This window comes from Bombus affinis, chromosome 7, assembly GCF_024516045.1.
Source record: "Bombus affinis isolate iyBomAffi1 chromosome 7, iyBomAffi1.2, whole genome shotgun sequence".
In the NCBI taxonomy this organism is placed as follows: Eukaryota; Metazoa; Arthropoda; class Insecta; order Hymenoptera; family Apidae; genus Bombus; species Bombus affinis.
This window is the reverse complement of record NC_066350.1, coordinates 11,048,818-11,069,175: the sequence shown is the minus strand read 5'-3', so window position 1 is coordinate 11,069,175 and position 20,358 is coordinate 11,048,818. Positions and strand designations below refer to the sequence as shown.

The following is a 20,358-nucleotide window of genomic DNA, read 5'->3' as shown; positions in this document are numbered from 1 at the left end:
AATTGCACGTGTTCGTCACGAAAGTGACACACTAATTGAGCGCCATGCACCGTGAAACGGAATTAAGAAAGATTGCCTGTATCGTTTGAGCAGTTTCCTGCGCGCAACACTGGCGTCCGACAGAACCACGAAAATCTCACGAAGTTTCTATCCCGAGACGAATTTTAGCTCAAGGCCGGCATGTCTAACCTAGCACGGGCTCTCACGAAAACAACCGTGAACCAATCTCGTGGCCGAAACCTGCTTATCGACCGATCACGTTTTTCTATTTGGATCGTTCTTTAAGGTTTCCCTTGACTAAGCACGGGCCCCATTCTGTCTCGGACAATGTAACGTATTTCGTAATACCAGTCGAACATACGTATTACGGAATCGAACGGTCATTTCTGGTCTTCATTATCGACGTGGTCATTAGACGTTAATGGTACGCTGATACGACCAAATTGATAGGACATCAATTACGGCGAGTAAAAAGTCAGATACGCGCAACAGGATGTAATCGGTGTAGGCACAGCGAGTTTATTTTCAGCGAGTGATACAATACATATAGAGTCGAGGAATTGAAACGTTGTGACGAACAATAAAATTCGATTAAAAAGCCATCACGGAGAATGGCGCTTAATTCGTGCTATTCGATATATAGACGACTGATACATTTGCAACTAGGATGAGAAATGGTGTAACGCTGACAACGATTCCCAGTCTACTCTCGGCAATATATCGGCAATATATCGGTTAAGGGACAGAGAAGAGAAGAGCGCGGTAGGAAAGGAAGGGAAAGGTAGGCGATCGAGAAAAGCGTTAGACTAAAGAAGAATCGGTTGGCTTGACGGTCGTGGGCCGACTGCCTGGTTCGTTCCGGCCTGGTGGAACGCTTCGGGGACAGAGTGCGCGAGCGGAATGCTTATTACCGATCGGTCGAGCCGAGCTAAACCGAGCTCGAAGAGCGGTCGAGTCGAGCCGAACCGAGCTCGAAGAGCGGTCGGGCCTGCGTCGTCGCCGTATAACTCGGTGATTTCGCCTGGAGCTTATTTATTTCGAACCTGAAACTCGCCGCGGCAACCACGTGTTACGATTGCAGCTGCGAGTCAAGTAAGTCGGAGACTGTCTTCTATTACGACAACGCTTTTCTGTTCGATCGCGGTAGCATCAATCGAACGAACATTAAGCAACGTTCGTTAAGAGGAAACAGAGCAAAGAGAAAAGAAAATAAATATAAAAAAAGAAATAGAGAGCGCGACTGGGGGAAAGGAAAAAGGACGACGCGAGTCGTCGCGAACGTCAAACGAAGAAAAAAAGAAGCAAAGTGGAGAAAGAAGGAAAGAGAAAGGCGCAGAGATACGCTGTGTATTGTATGAGGGTCGGTGTTCGGGAAACTTGCTCGAATTCTTTTTTACAGAATCAGTGCGCTTCGTCGGTACATCGAACTTCTTCTAGAAGCTACGATACGATAGCCGCGGACGCTTTCGCGCCGAACTTATCGATTTTTCCTTTAGCACAGTTTAAGGGCAGTCTGTTTCAGTGTTGTGCGTGACGATCGTTTAGCTTCGGAAGAAGAAGAAGAAGAAGAAGAAGAAGAGGACAAAGGCGAAGAAAAAGAGAAAGAAGAAGAAACAAGAACCGAAGGTCTCGTTTGTATTACACCGAATCTTTGATCCGAACAACATATACTCTGTGATATACTTCGTCAGAATCTTTACTACTCTGTGATTTGTGATTTGTGATAACGATATTTATTATTTTTACGAGGACTTTTAGATTTATTCCAGCCCCAATTCCTGTAATATATTTCAAAGGTCACCGCATTTAATCGAGTACTAACGGTGATTAGGTAAGTGTTACCATTTTCTTCTTTTTCCGTTTCTTTCAGAGAAAACGAATTGTTCGTATCGGCAACTGGTTTTTCGAAGCGTCTCTCGATATATCGTTCTTTTTACGCTCATTTATGTTTCACGCTCGATGTCCGCACACCCCGAGTGTTATCTCAGCTGTCCAAGAAATCGTAGCCTGACAGCGGTTCGCATCGCGCTCCAACCTTTCGTTATCGTGGCTTCGTTTCTCTTCTCGTACGCGATCGTTCAATGTTTACACCGGTGACATGCGTTCAGAGAACGCGTCGTTGAAACGTACACCGAGAATTGGACGGGTGTTGGTCTCGTGGTCCCTTTATCGTTCACCTTGCGAAAAGCTCGAACGCATTTGAACAATTAACGTGACTCATCAACTGTTACGTAAAGTTTGCAATTTCGATATACGCTACAAGTTCGTTTATCGATAGGAAATTTTAATTAACGTGCGATTCACTACAAAGTACTGGATAGTAGGCAAAATTGGCGAATTTCTACTACATTTATATATTTGTACTATATTACCAGTTATGCGAATTATCTGTCGTCCAGATGAGTTCAGATGCAAATGGAGTTCTACAACACTCGTACACAGTTCATTCCATCGATCGTTGATCTTACGGTTTCGAGTCACAGAAATAACTAGAACCAGCTGCTGCCTCTTTTCCCTTCGACATCTCTCGTTTCTGCAAGATTCTATAACAATTTCACCGTAATATACGTGAAAAGTTTAGTTCTTCGTTTGGTTTCAAAATTTCGTCTCTGCCAAGCGATTAATGAGTCATGCATCGAGTTGGCCAGCTGTAGCGCTGCCTTTCACGGAGACTCATTCACCGACGAAAAAGGAAGGAAGACAGAGAAGAGCGAAGGAGTAATAGAAAAAGATCCGTTGACGACGTTGATCGCGTGAAAAAAGTAGCATGACCGCGAAACGACTCGAACTCGGCTATCGTGGAAACAGATCGCGTGGCCGGCCAACTTTCCGACAATAGTCGTGTGTGTCTGTCAGGGGCTATTATTTCGAGCCGCCGAAGACTCGAGAGAGAACCTAGAAACGCTGTCGAGGAAAACGATCTTCTTGCCGCTAGCTGTGTGAAACAGGGCCGCGAGATAAGCTACGCGAGCAGAGTCGAACGTACTTACGTACATTAAGGTCTGGTGATGAAAAATGGTATTCTTAATCCATTAAGTAACGGGTTAAAGATCAACCGAGCAATGATTTCTAAACGATCAATTTCTTTTAAACGTAAAATCTAGATGACGAGAATAGCGCTGACAAGAATATTTAACGAGTCTTTAGAATTTTATTTCACAGACGCAATGCTATTTAAAAATAGAATTCGATGATGTAAATTCATTGAGAGAAATTGCAAACAAAACATCGCTTCAACGTAATGCTACCCCTTAATGGACTATCGGAGCAATGCGTACGAACTTACGATTCTGCTATTAGAAATATATGATCGTGGAATCGAGCTTCGTTGCTGTCGCGAAATCGTAACGACATCGCGTAATTCGTCGGCATCGGATACATTCATGATCGCGATGAAATACTGCCACGTCGTTCGATTTATTTTCGATCCGATGCTTTTCCGTCTTTAACGAATTTCTTAAGCGCGAAGGAAATACGGAAGCATCGCTGCTAATTTATATCATTTCTCGTTTCGATCTTAATCCAAACTTCCTCCTACAACAGCGAAAGTCTTTGTTTATCGGAACGACAGTAAAATTAGAACGTAAGATCACGCTCGATCGCGATTAAGTAGCCATCTCGTCGCTTTTGTATCATAATGCATCACACGTTGGTGATGGAAGAAGAAACAACGCGAAGGAGGAGCACTTCTATTGTCCAAGATAAAAGACGCGGTAATACACACAAGTTTGTTGTTTGCATCGTTCCGAAATTGGTTTTGTAAATTGGTTCGATCGTCGGTAGAAAAAGCAATAAGATTGGGGTCGATCGAAGGTACAGCACGTGCGATCCATTGCGTTCCTTTTCGCGAGGAACGAGAAGCATCGTCTCGAGGTCGATGCTTCGACCGAAATAATCCTTCGAGCTGGAACGCGGGAAACGAGAGACACGTCTCCAGTTTAGTCTGTTCCTAGAACTAGAAAACGTTGGCAAGGACGTCGTTTTAATGTAATTAAGACACGTTTTGCGGTGTGCCTATTTACCGCGGAATAAAACCACTCACACAGCCGCCTCCTCTCCTCTCTCTCTCTCTCTCTCTCTCTCTCTCTCTTCCGTTCCATTTATGAAAATCAAAGTTAGAACGCAATTCGCGTGCCTTCTTTTTCCTGCATTTTTTGTGGGAATAATTGCTACTGATTACGTCTGAATCGATCGTGATTTTCCAAAGAAAAATGATACAAATAAAACGAAGCGGAAAGAAGAGAACTTAAGTGGTTCGTTTGGAACGAAGTTTAGTTATTTGTACTTTGGCGGACGATCGAGTATACGCGATTTGCGGATCGGCATGAAAATCAGTACTCGTTGAGACCGGACTCGCGGTGCAATAATTCGAGTACGCAAAGCCAGCTGTCGACGCGCGTGCGGCTATCAATTTGTTTCTCGTAGCCAACAGCCTGACGTCGTATTTTTCTTTATTGCTTTCTACAGCTTTTTTCCTTTTTTTCTCTTTTGACGATTAAAATAAAACACAAACATCGATCGCGTATGTAACGCATAAAGTGTAGAATCCTCATTGACAGGTAACCAATCTGCAATTTTAATAGACACCTTCGCGCGTTGACTTTCCCGTTTTAACAGTTCCCTCGTTGGAGACAGCCACCGTGGCGGCGTCAGATTTCATAAGAAAATATCGATCTTGTCCACAGGAACGACACATTGTGAAGACCTACGCGGACCAGAGAGCCATCGGAAATTTAATCGGTCTTTGGATCAGCGACAAGAAAGGAAAGAGAAAGATAAGGAGCGCTGGAGCAGAAGAAACTGTTTTCAACTTGTTTCAAAGATTACACGGCACGTTTTACGAAACGAAGTGATTAACGATAAACAGCTTAGGTTTCGATAAGGCTGGCATACATTGTACAGCCAGTAAGGGAACGTGCGACGAGAAGGAGCTAAGCTAAGTCAAATCGATCGTGTACTTCTGATTAAAAACGGCGAACATTCGACTCATTTTCGACCGGAAACTCGTGCGAGAAAGCGAGGATCAGCTTGGATCGAACGCGTCGGTTGCTGAGAAGAAAGCGAGAAAGAAGTTTCTCGAAGCTTGGTTACCGCTGTCGCTGGTGCTGAGTGCTGACTCTACCGGAACATAGAAGGTAGGGGTTTCTCAGTAAAAACGAACCCGATCGGTTCTGTGCATCGTTCCTCCAGTAGGAAGCTCTATCTATCGTGTTCGTATAGGTCACGGTTTTACATGCCCGTACGTTTTATAGCTTACGGACGATTCGTTCAACTGCACGGCGAGTCAAATCGCCGAAAATAAATCAGGAAACGGCCAGGAGACCGTAAATAGCTTGCCGATATTCTCGACCAATTTCCTCGAAGCACGCGCCGATCGAAGGATTTTACATTCGCTGGCGTGGAACCTTGAGCGATCGATCCGTAGATCCTGGGACCTTGATTTTGAACTTCGACAGAGAAGAATATACAAGCCAAACGTTGTAACAGTTCCTTCGAGCAAAAAGAAGCTCAGAAAAAGTTTCCACGTAACCGTCGATAAAAAGCACAGAGAGAAATCATCGGCCCCCTCCTTTCTCTCGATAAAATATACAAGTAACAAGGAGAGTCGCGGAATTTCGACCGAACGAAATAATAGATTTACCAGTACGTTTGTTTTCATTGGGAATCGAGTTAGATTCGAAACGGCACAAGTTCGTACGGTACGATACTCCTGGTGAGTAGTGGCGGGAAGAAAATACAGCGACTGAAGGAGAGAAGTTTCTCGAAGCTTGGTTTGCCGCGCGCTGACTGTGCTCTAAACTCGCTCGAAAAGGAGAAACACGAGCGGGCAAGGAATACGACGGAGAAGGTCTTACAAGAAAGAAAGAAGCCGATGGGTGTGCGCCATCTCTGAGAACGAGGAAGAGAGAAACGAAATCGTTGCTGCCGTAACCCGGGACAGATTTAAAAGGCCCACGTGCTCCACTTAGGTCCCCCCCCCGTTCCGATAGAAACTACAGTGCAAACTTTCAAGGCGAAGAGGAAGCTAGAACAGGATCCACAGGGGACGAAAGGAAACGGAGGAAAAGGCTGGGGATAAGGAACAGGATTAACTACGATCGAAGTTGAACGAAAGGAAAGAAAAGCCGACTGCTGGAAAAAAGGAACGAGCGCGGGTCGAGCAAAGACGGAGAAGTAAATTGGTTACAACGGAGTGGAATATAAAAGATAGAAAGATAGAAAGGAAAGCAAGGGACGAGTATATACCATTGCAGTTGAAGATGGCAAAGGGCAAACCGTTAACGGTCTCGGAGCGGCGGGTGAACGACGTGTTCGACGAAGAATCGATAGCGGTACGATCGCGATGGCGAAATTTCGCCGCCTTCTGGATACTCGGACTCTGCAACAATTACGGATACGTGGTGATGCTTAGCGCCGCGCACGATATACTTGAGAGCAAATTCGGCACGACGATGGTGAGTGGTAATTTTGTTTCATTAATCCATTGGCGAATCGCATATTTGATCGGAGTCAGAGAAGGGTTGCTAGGGGCGGGAAAAAGATTCGTTCCGCTTTCTTCCAATTTTCTTAGACTCTTGTATTTTTTGTATTTCCTTCGATTCGAAGGAATAAGGAAGAGAAAGAAAATAAGAAAATACAATGAAACTCGGAGATCTTTGTTTGCGGCAACGGAACGAATCGTACAATGGGACGAATCATGAATCATCTTCAACGTGACTTCTTCACGTATTAATTTCTGATTGTTCGTGTCTGTCCCTTAAAACTCGAATCCCTTCGCCTTAAGAGTCGATCGGTGAAATACGCGTAAATCTGTCGGTGGGTTCGCGTGTTCATCGACCGTCCCGAATCGCTCGATTGGCATTCGGTCGATTGCGAAACAACGTGTAACCAGTGACGCGTTTTGGAGCTTCTCAAGATTTTCATATTTACCTATAACGATAAACTAGAACAGATAAAGTATAAAAAACAATTGCGACATATAGATAGCGACGTGATAAAGCAACGCGTTCACTTGGAATCGGTAAACTCGTTCGAGCGAAACGAGCCAACGGTCGAGCGTGCAGAGTAGTAGTGTACGCTACTCGTGTGACGCCTGGCCTGCATAAGACTCGATGAATCACCGGCGTCATTCGGCCGTATTACAGCACGGCGATTACACAGGTCTTTGTATCGATTGGATTCCTGTTGTCACTCGACGATGCTCCGATTGCCAGAAGAGTAGGCGGGCTAATGGAAAATTTCGCGAAAAGAACAGAAGAAAAACGAACTTGCACTGGGCACGTGGCACCGATCGACGGCAAATTGCCGGACACGAAATGTTATTGTTATTGGATGAAAGTTTCGCGGCCCCTCCCTTTCTAATATGTAGTCATTGAGTCGGATTTAAAGCGTTGCAACATCATTGGTCGGTGTCTTGACTGTACACTCACGAAACTATATGCTGTTTTTAATACGGTCGATATTTCGTCTCCAAATGATTTACCACGACATTGTGACGTTGATTTCTTTCTACTTCGACGATTTGCCAAATAAAATATCGGCTTTTCGTAAGCGCCAACTAATCCGTCGATGTTAATGAGAACGCGTTTTTCTACGTTTGTTTAAGCGCGAATCCTTTTTACGCTTTTTTAGCTTACTGTTTTCTTTTTCGTTATTGCCTCGAAGTGAACGCGGTAACGTAGCAGTTTTGATTAGCCGGAATCGTAAATGACGTTTCACGCTCAAGGAAAAATATCTTGATATTTGGAGACGATTTCAAAAGCTTCTGTAAACGATGCACACGGTCTGCATAGGTAATCCGTGTAATCAGTAACAACGGCGGAGTGTCGTTCGACTGAAATATTATTAAGCGGACTATGAAAGTTTTACGATTTAATGATTACTCCGCGTTTCGCACTATGGTATCTCGCCACAGCGAGTCTGTTCGTCACGAGGATTAATAGCCTCGTTTAAACAACGTTCCTCGTGATCCACGATCTCGATGTGAACGAAACGACGACGGTTATTAATAAGGAATAATAGAAACAGGAGGTGACGGTAGGGGAGGAGAGAAGGAGAGAAGTCGTTGGAGCAGCAAGCAATTAATCTGAATTACGTGTTCGAGACCGAACAGATTCTTGTACGCGAGGAATTTTATTATGTCATCGACAAATCTATGTATGCGTTTCGCATCGTGTTGTGGAGTTGCTTACGCCTTCCCCTCTAACCTCGTGGTTGTTCCTTCCGACTGCGATTCCAGCATGCTTCGAACGCGAATTAACTTACGTAACAATCGCAGAGATTAATATTCCACTCGTTCAAGGTGGTAATGTTCGTGAAATAAAGATACCGGTATCCGATAACTTCCGCGGCGATGTACAACCAACGAACCGAATTGTGAGAAAATAATAGACAAAGCTGATTTTTTTGGTTTACGTAAAATGTAATATCTCCCATATCTGTTCGCGAATGCTATACTAATCTAGTTTATTTCTTTTTCCTCCTTCCTTTTGGTTTCGTTTCATCTATACGAAGGAACCTATCATGGAATTCACGAATGGCACCGTGACGGCCACCAACACCACCGGGATTCGATCCTGCAACACATTGTCCACTGGTGCCATATTGCTAGCGGATATATTACCATCGTTAGCGGTGAAAACGATCACGCCGTTCCTGCCTTTTTACGTACAGTGAGTATCCGTTTATTTCTACTTTTGCTTCTAATTATGTAGCTATCGTTCCATTTAATCGTAATTTGTGCGTACCACACGACACTTTTGCGTAGAATGCTAGGAGCCAGCAAGAGCACTGCGACGATAAGAAACAAAAGCCGCGATACGATAACGAAATGTCAGGAAGCGAGCCTTTAACTTTTAGAATATTTCACGCGATAACAGCAGCAGCAGTTACTCAGATGACACACAGGCGAAATCAAAACATTAGTCAGCTTTCGCGATTCTACGATATGTTTGACGTAGACCAACGAGTGACCGCGCGATGTCTAACTCGGTTATCTTATCGATGATTTTCTTTGGATCGTCTCGATGATATTGTTGTGCTATATACGTACGTATATGTATATATATATATATATATATATATATATATATATATACACATATATATATGCATAAATTATTCGAGAAAATAAAAATAAAAACAGGACGATGACACGGTGACCGTTGATTTTGTTCAGCTCGACTCGTGGAACGCGAATTGTATTATCGAGCATGTGAAAAGGCATTTCCTTTAGATAAGGCAGCGTAGTAAGAAGCGATCAACGTCATATGCTTCTCGCTAAATACACGCGGTTTCTCGTGGGACGGATCATCCCCGGAGTCGTGTCCCTCCGCGGGCACGTCGCTCCTTTCCCCGCAAATGAAACGCTAATCGATTAATCGAATCGTTAATTACAGTGCTCGACTGGCTACCTGTGTGTTATTTTCCGCTGCAGGATTCCTTATGGTGTCGTTGAGCACTACTGAATGGCTCGCCATTCTGGGCGTCGTTGTAACGTCACTCTCTTCCGGTTTGGGAGAAGTTACTCTGCTGAGTTACAGTCACCAATACCCCAAGTAAGTACCATCGTTTCTGTTCATTTATACTTTACTGTTCTTCATTGTTGGTATTACTTTTTTTTATTCTTCTCCAACAACAATGGCGATCGTTTTTTTTTTTTTTCTGAAGTAATTTTCCACCCGCCTGTTCCATCGAAGGCTATCACGTACAGGCATTAAGTTAAGCATAGTGCCTTTTTCATTTTTCCGTACGAACGCAATAATGTATATAACCACTAGAGGCTATCGGTAAATAGCTACATAGCCTTTTTTGTAAATCGAACGCATCGTATTTTGTTTTCCTTTATCCATTATGTATAGCGTGCTTTTATGCAACGAAAGCGATAATAATTTATTATCTGTGTAGAAAGATGTAGAAGAAAATAAAGTATAGAGACAAAAGGTACGGATAAAAACGGACAAGAGTAAAAAGATAAAACGAAAAAGAAATACGATGCAATACGTCTGTCTTGATGCAAATATCGAGGTATTGGCGCATAAAACCGCAGTATTGACATTTAGACAGTTGTGCAAAGAAAAGTAGAGATAAGATAACGGCAGTCGACAGGTTGGCCTTCCATGTTTAAAAATATAGAACAATAATATGAATTGCTGTTCTAGAACCGATACGAAAATAAGATTTAAAAAAAGCACCAGAATGCATAATGTAGAAGTACAGTAGGGAATTCTGAAAAAGACTCGTTACGAACACGAGGTACGTCAGTACTTATGTGCAACAAGTGTTAATTACAATGCTATCTATATAATATATTTCTGTTTCTTTGCCATTCTTTCTTCACTAACGATTAACCTTGCCGTTGTTAAAGTTCAACGAAAGGAATGCGATCGCGACTAACACGAGATAACACGTGTCCATAAAACGTGCGTTTCGAACGTGTCCGTTAATGTGATCGACCGCGAAAATTTTACTGCCAACCATCGTCTTCCCAATATCACACCGATATTTCAATATCTTCGTCTTTCTCCTATTTCGTATATTTTTTGTTTTTTCCGTAATTGTGCATATTATCACCGTTAGATATTACATTTTTTATAGCTGTATGTCGAATCATCCCGAATTTAACCTTTGCCATTGACCGATAACTCACAGTGATTCGTTATTTCGCAGACAAGTAATCGCGACATGGTCTTCCGGTACTGGAGGCGCCGGAATAATTGGCGCGCTATCTTATGCCTCTCTCACCATGTGGTTGAGTAACGAAGACACATTGTTAGTTATGTTAATCGTACCGATTATACAAGGAATCACTTTCTGGTTGGTTCTGGTTCACCCGCCGCAGTCCAGTATCCCGATCACTAAGAACGGTATCGACAGTCAAGAACACATCATTGAGATCCCTAGGAAGAGCTTTAAAGAAAAGATCAATCTGGTACCGGGATTGATGAAGTATATGATCCCGCTTGGGCTCGTGTACCTCTTCGAATATTTCATTAACCAAGGATTGGTAATGCTTTTTCGTTACATGAGCTTTTGTAGAATCCTGTTTACCTGCCCCTTTATCTTTCCTTCTATCGCTTTTGTTATATACATACATTATATTTCTTTTTGTCTTTCGTTACGCATAATTTACGTTATAAGATTACCGAGTCTTGTTGCTAGCTTCCACCTCCTAAATATAGATACAATTACCGCCGGTCGTATGTATAGAAGAACAATATAGATCAGGTGTTTATTGAACACGTGTAACGCTAATTTTTCAGTACGAGCTGATCGAATTCGATGACATTTGGTTGACGCACGCTGAGCAATATCGCTGGCTCCAGGTGGATTATCAGATAGGAGTGTTTATCTCAAGATCGTCCGTCAATCTCGTCACGATTAACAAAATCTGGATCATGGCTTTGTTACAGGTAACAGAACCGATTAAACTCCGTTTACTCGTGTTACGCACGTTCGAACGGCAACGTACAAGCTGTTGATTTTATCGCGGTCGTAATCGAATACATACGATTTACGATAACCCCGTATTTGTTTCAGTTTATCAATGTCATAATTCTACTGTTCGAGACGCTGTTCTACTACTTGCCCAGTATTTGGATTGTGTTCGCGTTCGTTTTGTGGGAGGGCCTTCTTGGTGGTGGAGCATACGTGAATACTTTTTATCGAATGTCTACCGAGGTAACGTAACTTTACTTTGACAGCTCACCATTGTCAATGGTCAATTTATACGAACCTGTTATCTTTGTTCGCGTTAAAAATAGCCTCCGACTGTATTTCACCGAATATCATTAAAGAACGCAATGTCGTATTTTTTTCTGTCATTTCACAGATTCCAAGGGCGGATCGTAAAATTTCCTTGGGAATTGCCACGATGGCCGATTCCATTGGAATCGCGTTGGCAGGATGGTTGTCTATGCCGGTTCACAATGCCATTTGTAGACTGCCACAACCGTCTCGAGTGGGAAGCTAGGAGACAAACATAAGATAGTATTTAACAACGGTCATGCGAATATAAGTAGGGTCGTGACGCCGTGATACATACGTTATTTATTACCGAATCTTCTTCGACACGCCATCATGGCTTCGATAATGTTGATAACTGACGTAACGTGGTTCGTACATCATTCCGGTTTCTAGCCATTATTATGCTACAGTCAATTATTGTAGCAAAACGCGATTAGTATCGCCATGATCAAGCTTGATACCTCGTTTGCATTAACTTCGAAAACATAGAATTTATTCGATGCTGCTCGTCGATTGAACTTCCATCGAATTGGAATCATGGACGATGCTTAAAAATTAGACTACGATTCGACGGAAAGACGTATTATCGATACCGATGTTCCTAAGTGAAAAAAAGCAAGAAATTTAACTCGCTAGATTATAAGTTCGATCCTTCTCAGATTTATTTGGTACAAATATTTAAAGAATTAGGAACAGAATTGTTTTACGATTAGTTTGATTTCGTTTCGCAGTGCGTTTCTTTTTCCTTAACGGAAAAGAAGAGCAAAAAGCAGCGAATCGCGCAGCAGGGAAACCAGAAATTGAATATAGACGAGGAAATCTCGCCTCGATTTACGCGTCAACAGCGTTCGATCTCTGTTGTCGAATATCGCGGCGCTACGCTTTTGTAAACGCGACCTAAAATTTTCTGACTATGGGCTACGCGTTTCATTGTGCGTTCTTAGCTAATAGGTTTATACGTCGTTTAACAATTGATCGTAACAAGAACGACCACCAGTATTCGTAGTTAGCGTAACACATCGATTTTCGTCATGCGTTATAGGCGCATTCGATGAACGGGACAGCGTTCGATTTACAATATTTTTATTGTTCATGCACGACTCGTGTCCATATGTTAAATACCGTTTCAAAAATATTGCTGACGAGATTATCTCGGTTTATTTCGTTTTTCGACGAATTTCGTATTTCGCTTGGCCATGTCACGATATCATAACACGAGTTGTGCGTTGTGTTTATAAAAATTATTTCCTTTTTTTTTTTTTGCAAAACCAAAGTCGTCAAATCGACTTTTAATCATGGTCGAAATTTCAAACATTCCTCGTCAAAAGGATATTTGTTGAAACACGCGAGAGTGTTAATTAGAAGTATTATAATATCAAGTCGCAGAGTAAATACGGTAGGACCGGAAATTTCGACGAACGATTCTTCGTCGCCGTTATGGTCGAGAAAGGTCCTTTCCATTCTTCTAGCAAAATAATTCGCCTTTTCCTAAATACATATTGTATATGTGATATACCGATAATACTGATTCCTACATTTATTTTGAGATATAAATATATATAGTATATATATATTTATATATGAAATATTATATTGTTTATTACGCTGTAATATATATATATATTATATTTATCGTTGTAAAATTGGAACTGCTTGTGACGCGTTCTAAAATGAATGTTCTGCGGTTTGCGGTTCTCCTAATTTTATTTCATCGTATTTTATTTCTTTTCTTTTCTTTTTATTACAAGGAAAATAAACAAGGGAAAGAACGAATACAACAGAAAAGCGTGAAAAACAAACGAAATCGAAACATTGTTCAAATATGTAACTTGTTGTGAATATGTTCGAAATAAACGATAAGAATTCTTTTTCGAAAGCGGCGCTCCCTCTTTCCTCCATATTCATTATCCCTAGGAATCATCGATTCTTCAATTATGATATGTAAACCAATCTGTGCTCGTGAATTACAAACGAAAGATTGTTCGAGCAGTTAGGAACTGTATTTTGTTCTTTTAGAAGCGTACCGCATACATTTGTCTAACGTCTAACTTACGCTGTAACTTACGCGTGTAATCGAAGCGAAAGAATTCGTCGCTTCACCTGCGAAGAGCGTTTTAACTACCATAAAAAGAAGGTTTTGCTTCAGCGAGTTCCACGAGAATTGCGCCTTTTACTCCGATCAGTTTTACTTCAACAGGCTAGGCAAATACATTAAGTTCTCCTTGCTGTTGAAATTTTGTTTAAACCACTATACGCGTCTGTCGCAAACCCGTTTGATATTAGTCGCTCGTATTGTCTTACGTTGGCCCTTACGCTCTGAAGAATTATAGAAAACTTAAAGATAGCAACTAATTGTCCCCTCGACGACGTACAAAATAGATAAATCCCCACACAACATTGTCGGACGATTTGCAAAAATAATTACAAAGAATAATTTTGATTGATGCTTGAGCTTTTGATCACGCGCATCGCTCGAGAATCAGTTTACCCGATTCTTCGTACTCTTGCCGTGACAGCCACATTTGTTGGAAAGATCCAAGGGAGCTGAGGATAGATCCTCCGATCCAGGCACCGTAACGACGCTCGCTCGAGCTGTTCGCGCTAATTATTTTCAGTCTCATACTCTGCAATAATCGGACGAGTTATTTTGATTTCGATAAAAGGAAGATAATTTTTCCATTAGAATTATATATATATATATTAGAATTATTTTCTATCAAAAGATCTCAACGCAATGACAGAGATACTTACTGGAGGTGTTTTGCTGGCTAAATCTCGATTCAGTCTTTCGCTAAAACCTTGCAGGCAGGAATTACCACCGGTGACCACCACGCTTCCGTACAGGCTCTAAGAACAGAAATGTTCCATTTTAACGGTTATGGAGTCATCGACTTCTCCCTAAAGCTACCGCGTGATTGATGAAAATAGACTGAAGCTTACAGGTCTGATATCCATATCGCACATGCCCACGCTGGTCGTGACGAGTGGGCCAACTCCAAGAATGCTGGCGCCAACGCCCTTCACGTTGCTGGGATCGAACAAGGCTTCCGGAATCATCAGTCTGACGGAGCCGAAATCGTCGTTGTACCCGGTTGGGAACTCGTAGTGTTTCATTGGCAAAGTATTGGCCATATCCTCGTCGTAAGGGCTGTCGGACACTTGTAAACAATTCATTTGGAAGTCTTGCAACAGCTCTCGGACCATATAGCTCATCCAGGAAGACGTTGGCTGAGGTCCAGCCCTTCTGGTCCAACGTGGTGTATCTCTTTCGCGAACTACATCTGTATAATATTTTATTACATTAGATTCTCAGTTGTTGTGCTATGTAGTCATACGATTAATCCGGGACATAGAATAGCAATTGCGAATGAAACAAGAGTATTCGACTTAGGAAAAGCGTTTCGAGTGGCACATACAATGTCAAGCGTTGAAAAGCTCCTCTAGACGGACGTAAGTTACATTCGGAAGTGCGAAATATTAGAGGATAAAAGGTTTTGATGAAGGAGGTCGATGGGAATAATGTTCAACTCTAAACATTCTTTAACGCTGATAAGTGTTCGCTAAATCTGGACAGCACGTGCGGTAAAGGCGCACGGACGCTGAATGAATGCATTCAACGCATTACGACTCAAGTGCTCTGCACACAGCGCGCGTTCATCGTTGAAAATGCACGTTCAAAGGATTTAACTCCCTTTCGTGCCTTATAATAGACGTCGTTCTACGATGTACTAGGCATTGCTTTTTATAGCGCGTTAATATCTGTCTAGCGAGCGAGTGTCAATTGAAGTCAATATTTAATCATTCCATCAATACCGTCCACGTCGATCGAATTACGCTATCATTGTTGCTTTTCTTTATCCGTTGACGACGATTCGTCGCTGTAAAAGCGCGACGATTTCGTTGAAAATTTCAGCCAACTTGCCTTTGCTCGCTACCAGACAAGCAGGCATCAACTCGATTTCCTTTTCTTCGAAGAACTGTCTGCATTGCATCGTGATGAAATCACCGCCCAGTGGGCTTTTTACGATTCCCTGGGTGATAACGTAACCGTCGTGCACCGGAACCGCACTCGTGTGAGTCGCACCGCTGTCTACGACCATGGCCGTCGATCTGCCATTCGCATACGCGGCCAAAACCGCGTTTTTGCAGATGTACATCGCTGGAACGCTGAATTTCTCGAACATCAGCTCTAGCAATTTCTCCCGTTTCAATCTGGTGTTCCAGGGACATTCGGTCATCAAGATCGGATGATGCTCCGGAAGAGCATGAAGACGTTGTTTATACGTGTACTCTGTTAGACGCTCGAACATCTCCCAATCTTCGATCATGCCGTCTTTCATTAAGCTAACCATCTCCATATCTAGAAAAAGATATATCGTAGGTAATACATACAATACGATCCTTTTACAATTCCTGATCTTCTATACCGCAAGTTAAAGTTTACGTCCCGTGCTTCGATTTAAGTTTTTTTCCTTTTCGTCCTTTGTCGACTAAGCTACAAACTGTTTGTGTCAAATACTAAGTAAATACAGTTTGTCGTGCGTTTCGTAACGTAAAGATGATACAGGTGAAACGTATTAACGATATGAGACTGCGTCGAGTTCTATTTCGGAAAAAGATGTGCTAGACATCGTTCTACGTTTTAATGGAATTTACGATCAGGAAAATGGTCACATAGCGAGAACTGGACAGCGAAACGTAATCGTGTTTCCTCTGATAGGATTACGCTGTGAAACGATCGTACCCTTCTTTCGCACTTGAATGGCCGTGACATCGATGTTGTAGTGCTTCCTGACGTTTTGACTGCCGTCCGGCGAGTCGATCGTGTCCTCCCATACACCGAGGGTGGTCGGAATTTCAGCTTTCGGTGTATCCTCACCGCCATAACCCACGCGAAGGCTCTGGTGTCCAACGTCGAAAATTATAGCACCGACCTCGTCTACGGGAAAAATCCAAACGCTTTACGGAATTCTCAGCTAGACCACGTTACGTTTTTTTCCGGAAATATTGCGGAACGCGTATCACATACCTCCGCCGTAGACACCACCGCTCATAGTATCTGGAGAGGACAGGAACGTTAGCGCATGCTCAGCAACCCCGTTCAAACTCACCGGTCCATGTACTCCTTCTTTCTTCCTCGTACTCGTATATCGAGGATTCTGCGACCCTCCACCGTTTCCACATTGCTCCTTTTGCATATTCGAATCTACGATCGGGAGGAGGACGAAACGCGATCGATCAGCACATTTGCGAAACCCTTTTCGTCCGGGCACAGCTTCCACGAATATTTTCTCTCGTCGAGCTTAACGGCAGGATTGTTACGAACTGGTCTTGGAGAAAAGGGATTTTCTCTTGCTTTTATTATCTATTAAATTTTATCGTCGAGAACGTAGTTTCACGGATGTGTTGGATTTCAAGGATTCCGATGGTCCCTTTTATTTCAAAGATTGGTAGTACGGTAGACACGGGAAGGGAGAGAATAATATTTCAAACAAGAACGATGTTCCGTTATGGAATTAGTGTTGTATATTTTACAAAGTAAATAGAATATAAACAATCTAAAGTCGTCTAAAAACACAATAGTACGAATTTCGTGGTAAATCATTTGTTCATATATTATAAAGTATACGATTTGTCAACAGATCGATATCTCTTCCTTCGTAGTCCCCGATACTTTGCTTCGCGATGCTTTCTGATCGGGGACGCCGACATAACGAGAGAACACTCACTCAGACTCAAAAATCATCGTCACGTTGCCGAGTGAACGATCGGTTTGCTTGTACATACGGTTTAAACTGATTCGATGACAACAGATGCGTTACAGACTCGGTGGGTGCGTTTTCCTTAACGACAGTCGAACAAATTCATTAATACTCTGCCTTTTATTTTACTTTAGTTTATCTTATCTGTTTTTTTGTTTTTCTGCTTTTGTTGTCCGTTTTCCTTAGCGTATCACTCGGTCCGTCGATCGTTAATCGACGCGCGAAATTCAACGCGGCGAAACGACATATTTTTAGTTTAACACTTTACCATCGTGTTTCTGTTGCTCTTCTAGATTCGTTTCTCGCGATCCGCGGCCGCGCGTACGTAATGACGTACAATACGTACACAGTTAACAGCATGGTAAGTACAGACATCTTATAGACAATAGTTTATTTAGTTATTTATTTTATCTTACTTTTTTTTTTTTTTTGCTTTGAACGTTAAAGTTTACGCTACACGTCTCATCTACTAACGTTTCAGTCTCGCGTAAATGAAACAACATCGATGGCAACGACGAAACATCATTTTCATTTCTTCGCGGCCTAGCTTCGTTATTTATACATGTATACAACACACGGTTGGTACACGAACGAGAAAACATGCTGGCTCGTTCGAGATGCGAAAGTAATTGTCCATGCGTTTCTTCGTTCAAAAAGGACGACGTTGAAATCAGTAGATAGAAACGATCTACGAAATTGGAAGACCAAGTAAACTCGTAACAAATCGCGTATTGCTCGCTCGGGATATGCACTCGGTAGAATGGAAACCGTTTGCTCGTGAATGCTTGCCGCAGACGTAGTCTTAACAATAGGACGATTCACCTTCGACGATAGTATCTCATACGATTCGAGTGTTCGGTTAACGAATACGAGATAATAAGAGTCTCTTTCGCAAAGGCGAGTAAAAACCTTCCCTGTGGATCGCTTACGGTGCAGCATGTTCTTCTGTCGCAGTCTTCGTGTAAAACAGAGTTAAAAGGACGTGTTGATCGAACTCGAGCAATTAAGTATAAGAATCGTTCTCGACAAAACCTGCGAGACTTTACCTAATTTACAAAAGTAGAGAACGTGTTCGTGTCTTTCATAGGATAATCGTTTTTTCTCGAACGAAATGGCAGTCGACAGACAAGTTCTGATTGATCGAATTGCCCCGAGAGGAGCAGCTGAGAGGATCGTGCGATTCGCTTGGCAGCCGAAACGAGAAACGTGAAAAATCGAACAAATGGTGTTGTTACGCGTGTTCGCAGGTTCTCGCGAATACGAACGAAGTGGCAGTTAAAAGAACACATGGTTAAGTTCAGTACGTTCGTTTTGTTATAGGATACGATTGACACTTTCCCATCGACATAGGCCAGGAACACGAACAGGGGACACATGATCAGTGGCCGCTGTGCTCACAGTGACCAATGATAATAATTAACGAAAGACGGACCACGATGGTTTTTCTTTACATCGAGATAGTTGAAATGTGGTTTCGTATTTTTTTTTTCCTTTCGCTGAATGCATCGTAGAGGTTCACACCGTAGTTTCTACGTTCTTCGTATTTTTTTTTCCTTCTCTTTTATTTACACCGCGATTACGAAGTCACGGACGTTTCGTTGGCTACTGTGGCCGCGATCGAAGTCGCACTCTGCCTCGCTTAGCTCAAACGCGTCGGAGAAGCCCGTGGGTGGGTCCAGCTTGGGGACGAACAGATTCCCTGATCCGTCACGCTCCTGGTCCCGATTGGAGCAGGAATTGCTCGACTGGTGCTTGGAATTGCCAAACCCGGAGATTGGGCCGAAGTTGGAACGGGTCTCCTCGCTGGTATGACGCGCCAGCTGTAACATCCTTCCACGAACAACAATCATCGTTACTTCCTTTTAACTTCTCCTCTAACAAACACAGTTAAACACAACGAATCAACGTGGCTTACTTGGATCTTCCCCTTCCAGGAAACGATTTTCTCTCAAAAATCGGTGAGGGTTCTGTAGACGTGCTAGATTCTGGTCCATGGTACAGGAAGTCTGAAAGCAGAAAACGTAACGATTTCCCACGATCGATAGAAACAAACGCGGTATGGTTCGGCGAAATTTCTCCAACAACCGCCTGATTCCGTTCCAACGTTTGACGATAACAACAAACAAGCGTGAAATACTCGATTACATGTTTCGGTGCACTCTAATAAACGTATATAGACAGGCAACGGGAACGGATGTCCGGTGGTATTGCGGTGCATGGAAATATTAGGTAACTCTCCTCTCCTTTCGTTTCCCTTTTTCTTTTCTTTTTCATTTTCGTAACCATGATCGAAAGGGACGTCGACGAACGAGAAGGGCGGCCCCCTCTTTTCAATTATAATCGAATAGAACTAAACAGAGACTAGAAAGGGAAAGAGAGATAGATAGATAGAGAGAAACAGATAGAGACAGAGAGATAGAGAGAGATAGATAGATAGAGAGAGAGAGAGAGAGAGAGAGAGAGAAAAGAGAGAGAGAGGATGAAACAAGGCGTAAACCGAATAGAAGGATGAAAGATTGCATACTGTGGACACGCGAGTCGGCCGCAGACACCGAGTGGTGCGAATCGACGAGGTGATTGGAAGACTCGGTTCGGCTGCTGGTCCCGACTTCCGTGTCGCTGTCCGAGCCCAGGGTGTCGTATTCCTCCGACTCGGACTTGCCCTGACTGACCTTGTGCGTTTTGTGCAACGGCGCAGAGGACGAACGGCCTCCGCGCACCTTAGTGTACCGGTTGCAATCCGACTGCAATCAGACGGAATTGGTTCGATGAATTGGCACATTCGCACGAGGAAACGAGGAGGCGCGCTACACCGATCTTTCTCGAATCTTTCGAATCGATTTGTCCGTCG

General features: G+C 42.9%; 3 protein-coding genes across 18 annotated transcripts in view; 1 reads left to right on the top strand and 2 right to left on the bottom strand.

The window, feature by feature from the left end:
- The first annotated feature begins 828 nt into the window (after positions 1-828).
- Positions 829-13,621, top strand: LOC126918986 (battenin). Of its 5 annotated transcripts, none has more exons than XM_050727651.1 (9): positions 829-1,092; positions 1,513-1,831; positions 4,686-6,455; positions 8,515-8,672; positions 9,399-9,557; positions 10,669-11,005; positions 11,262-11,411; positions 11,539-11,679; positions 11,831-13,621. In XM_050727651.1, the coding sequence occupies exons 3-9, from the start codon at positions 6,261-6,263 to the stop codon at positions 11,969-11,971; spliced, it is 1,281 nt and encodes a 426-aa protein (XP_050583608.1). In that variant the 5' UTR covers positions 829-1,092; positions 1,513-1,831; positions 4,686-6,260; the 3' UTR covers positions 11,972-13,621. The 5 variants fall into 5 exon arrangements, with proteins under 5 accessions (XP_050583608.1, XP_050583607.1, XP_050583606.1 ...); XM_050727650.1 differs by having other exon boundaries at positions 829-1,831; positions 4,686-5,135; positions 5,253-6,455; XM_050727649.1 differs by having other exon boundaries at positions 829-1,831; positions 4,686-5,135; positions 5,221-6,455.
- Positions 13,016-17,152, bottom strand: LOC126918983 (actin-like protein 6B). The gene is made up of 6 exons (XM_050727645.1): positions 16,775-17,152; positions 16,490-16,684; positions 15,668-16,105; positions 14,686-15,026; positions 14,497-14,592; positions 13,016-14,369 (listed from the first exon to the last, which is right to left on the bottom strand). The coding sequence occupies exons 1-6, from the start codon at positions 16,941-16,943 to the stop codon at positions 14,205-14,207; spliced, it is 1,404 nt and encodes a 467-aa protein (XP_050583602.1). The 5' UTR covers positions 16,944-17,152; the 3' UTR covers positions 13,016-14,204.
- Positions 17,153-17,248: 96 nt separating this feature from the next.
- Positions 17,249-20,358, bottom strand: part of LOC126918939 (cell adhesion molecule Dscam2-like) — a 173,332-nt gene continuing 170,222 nt past the window's right edge. For 11 of the 12 annotated variants that reach the window (XM_050727514.1, XM_050727515.1, XM_050727521.1 and 8 more), the window contains 3 exons: positions 20,032-20,251; positions 19,423-19,513; positions 17,249-19,337 (listed from right to left, as the gene is read on the bottom strand). In XM_050727514.1, coding sequence (XP_050583471.1) covers positions 19,073-19,337; positions 19,423-19,513; positions 20,032-20,251 — 576 coding nt within the window. In that variant the 3' untranslated portion in view covers positions 17,249-19,072. The remainder of the gene's footprint in view (positions 19,338-19,422; positions 19,514-20,031; positions 20,252-20,358) is intronic. The other variant, XM_050727523.1, reaches the window with a different exon arrangement.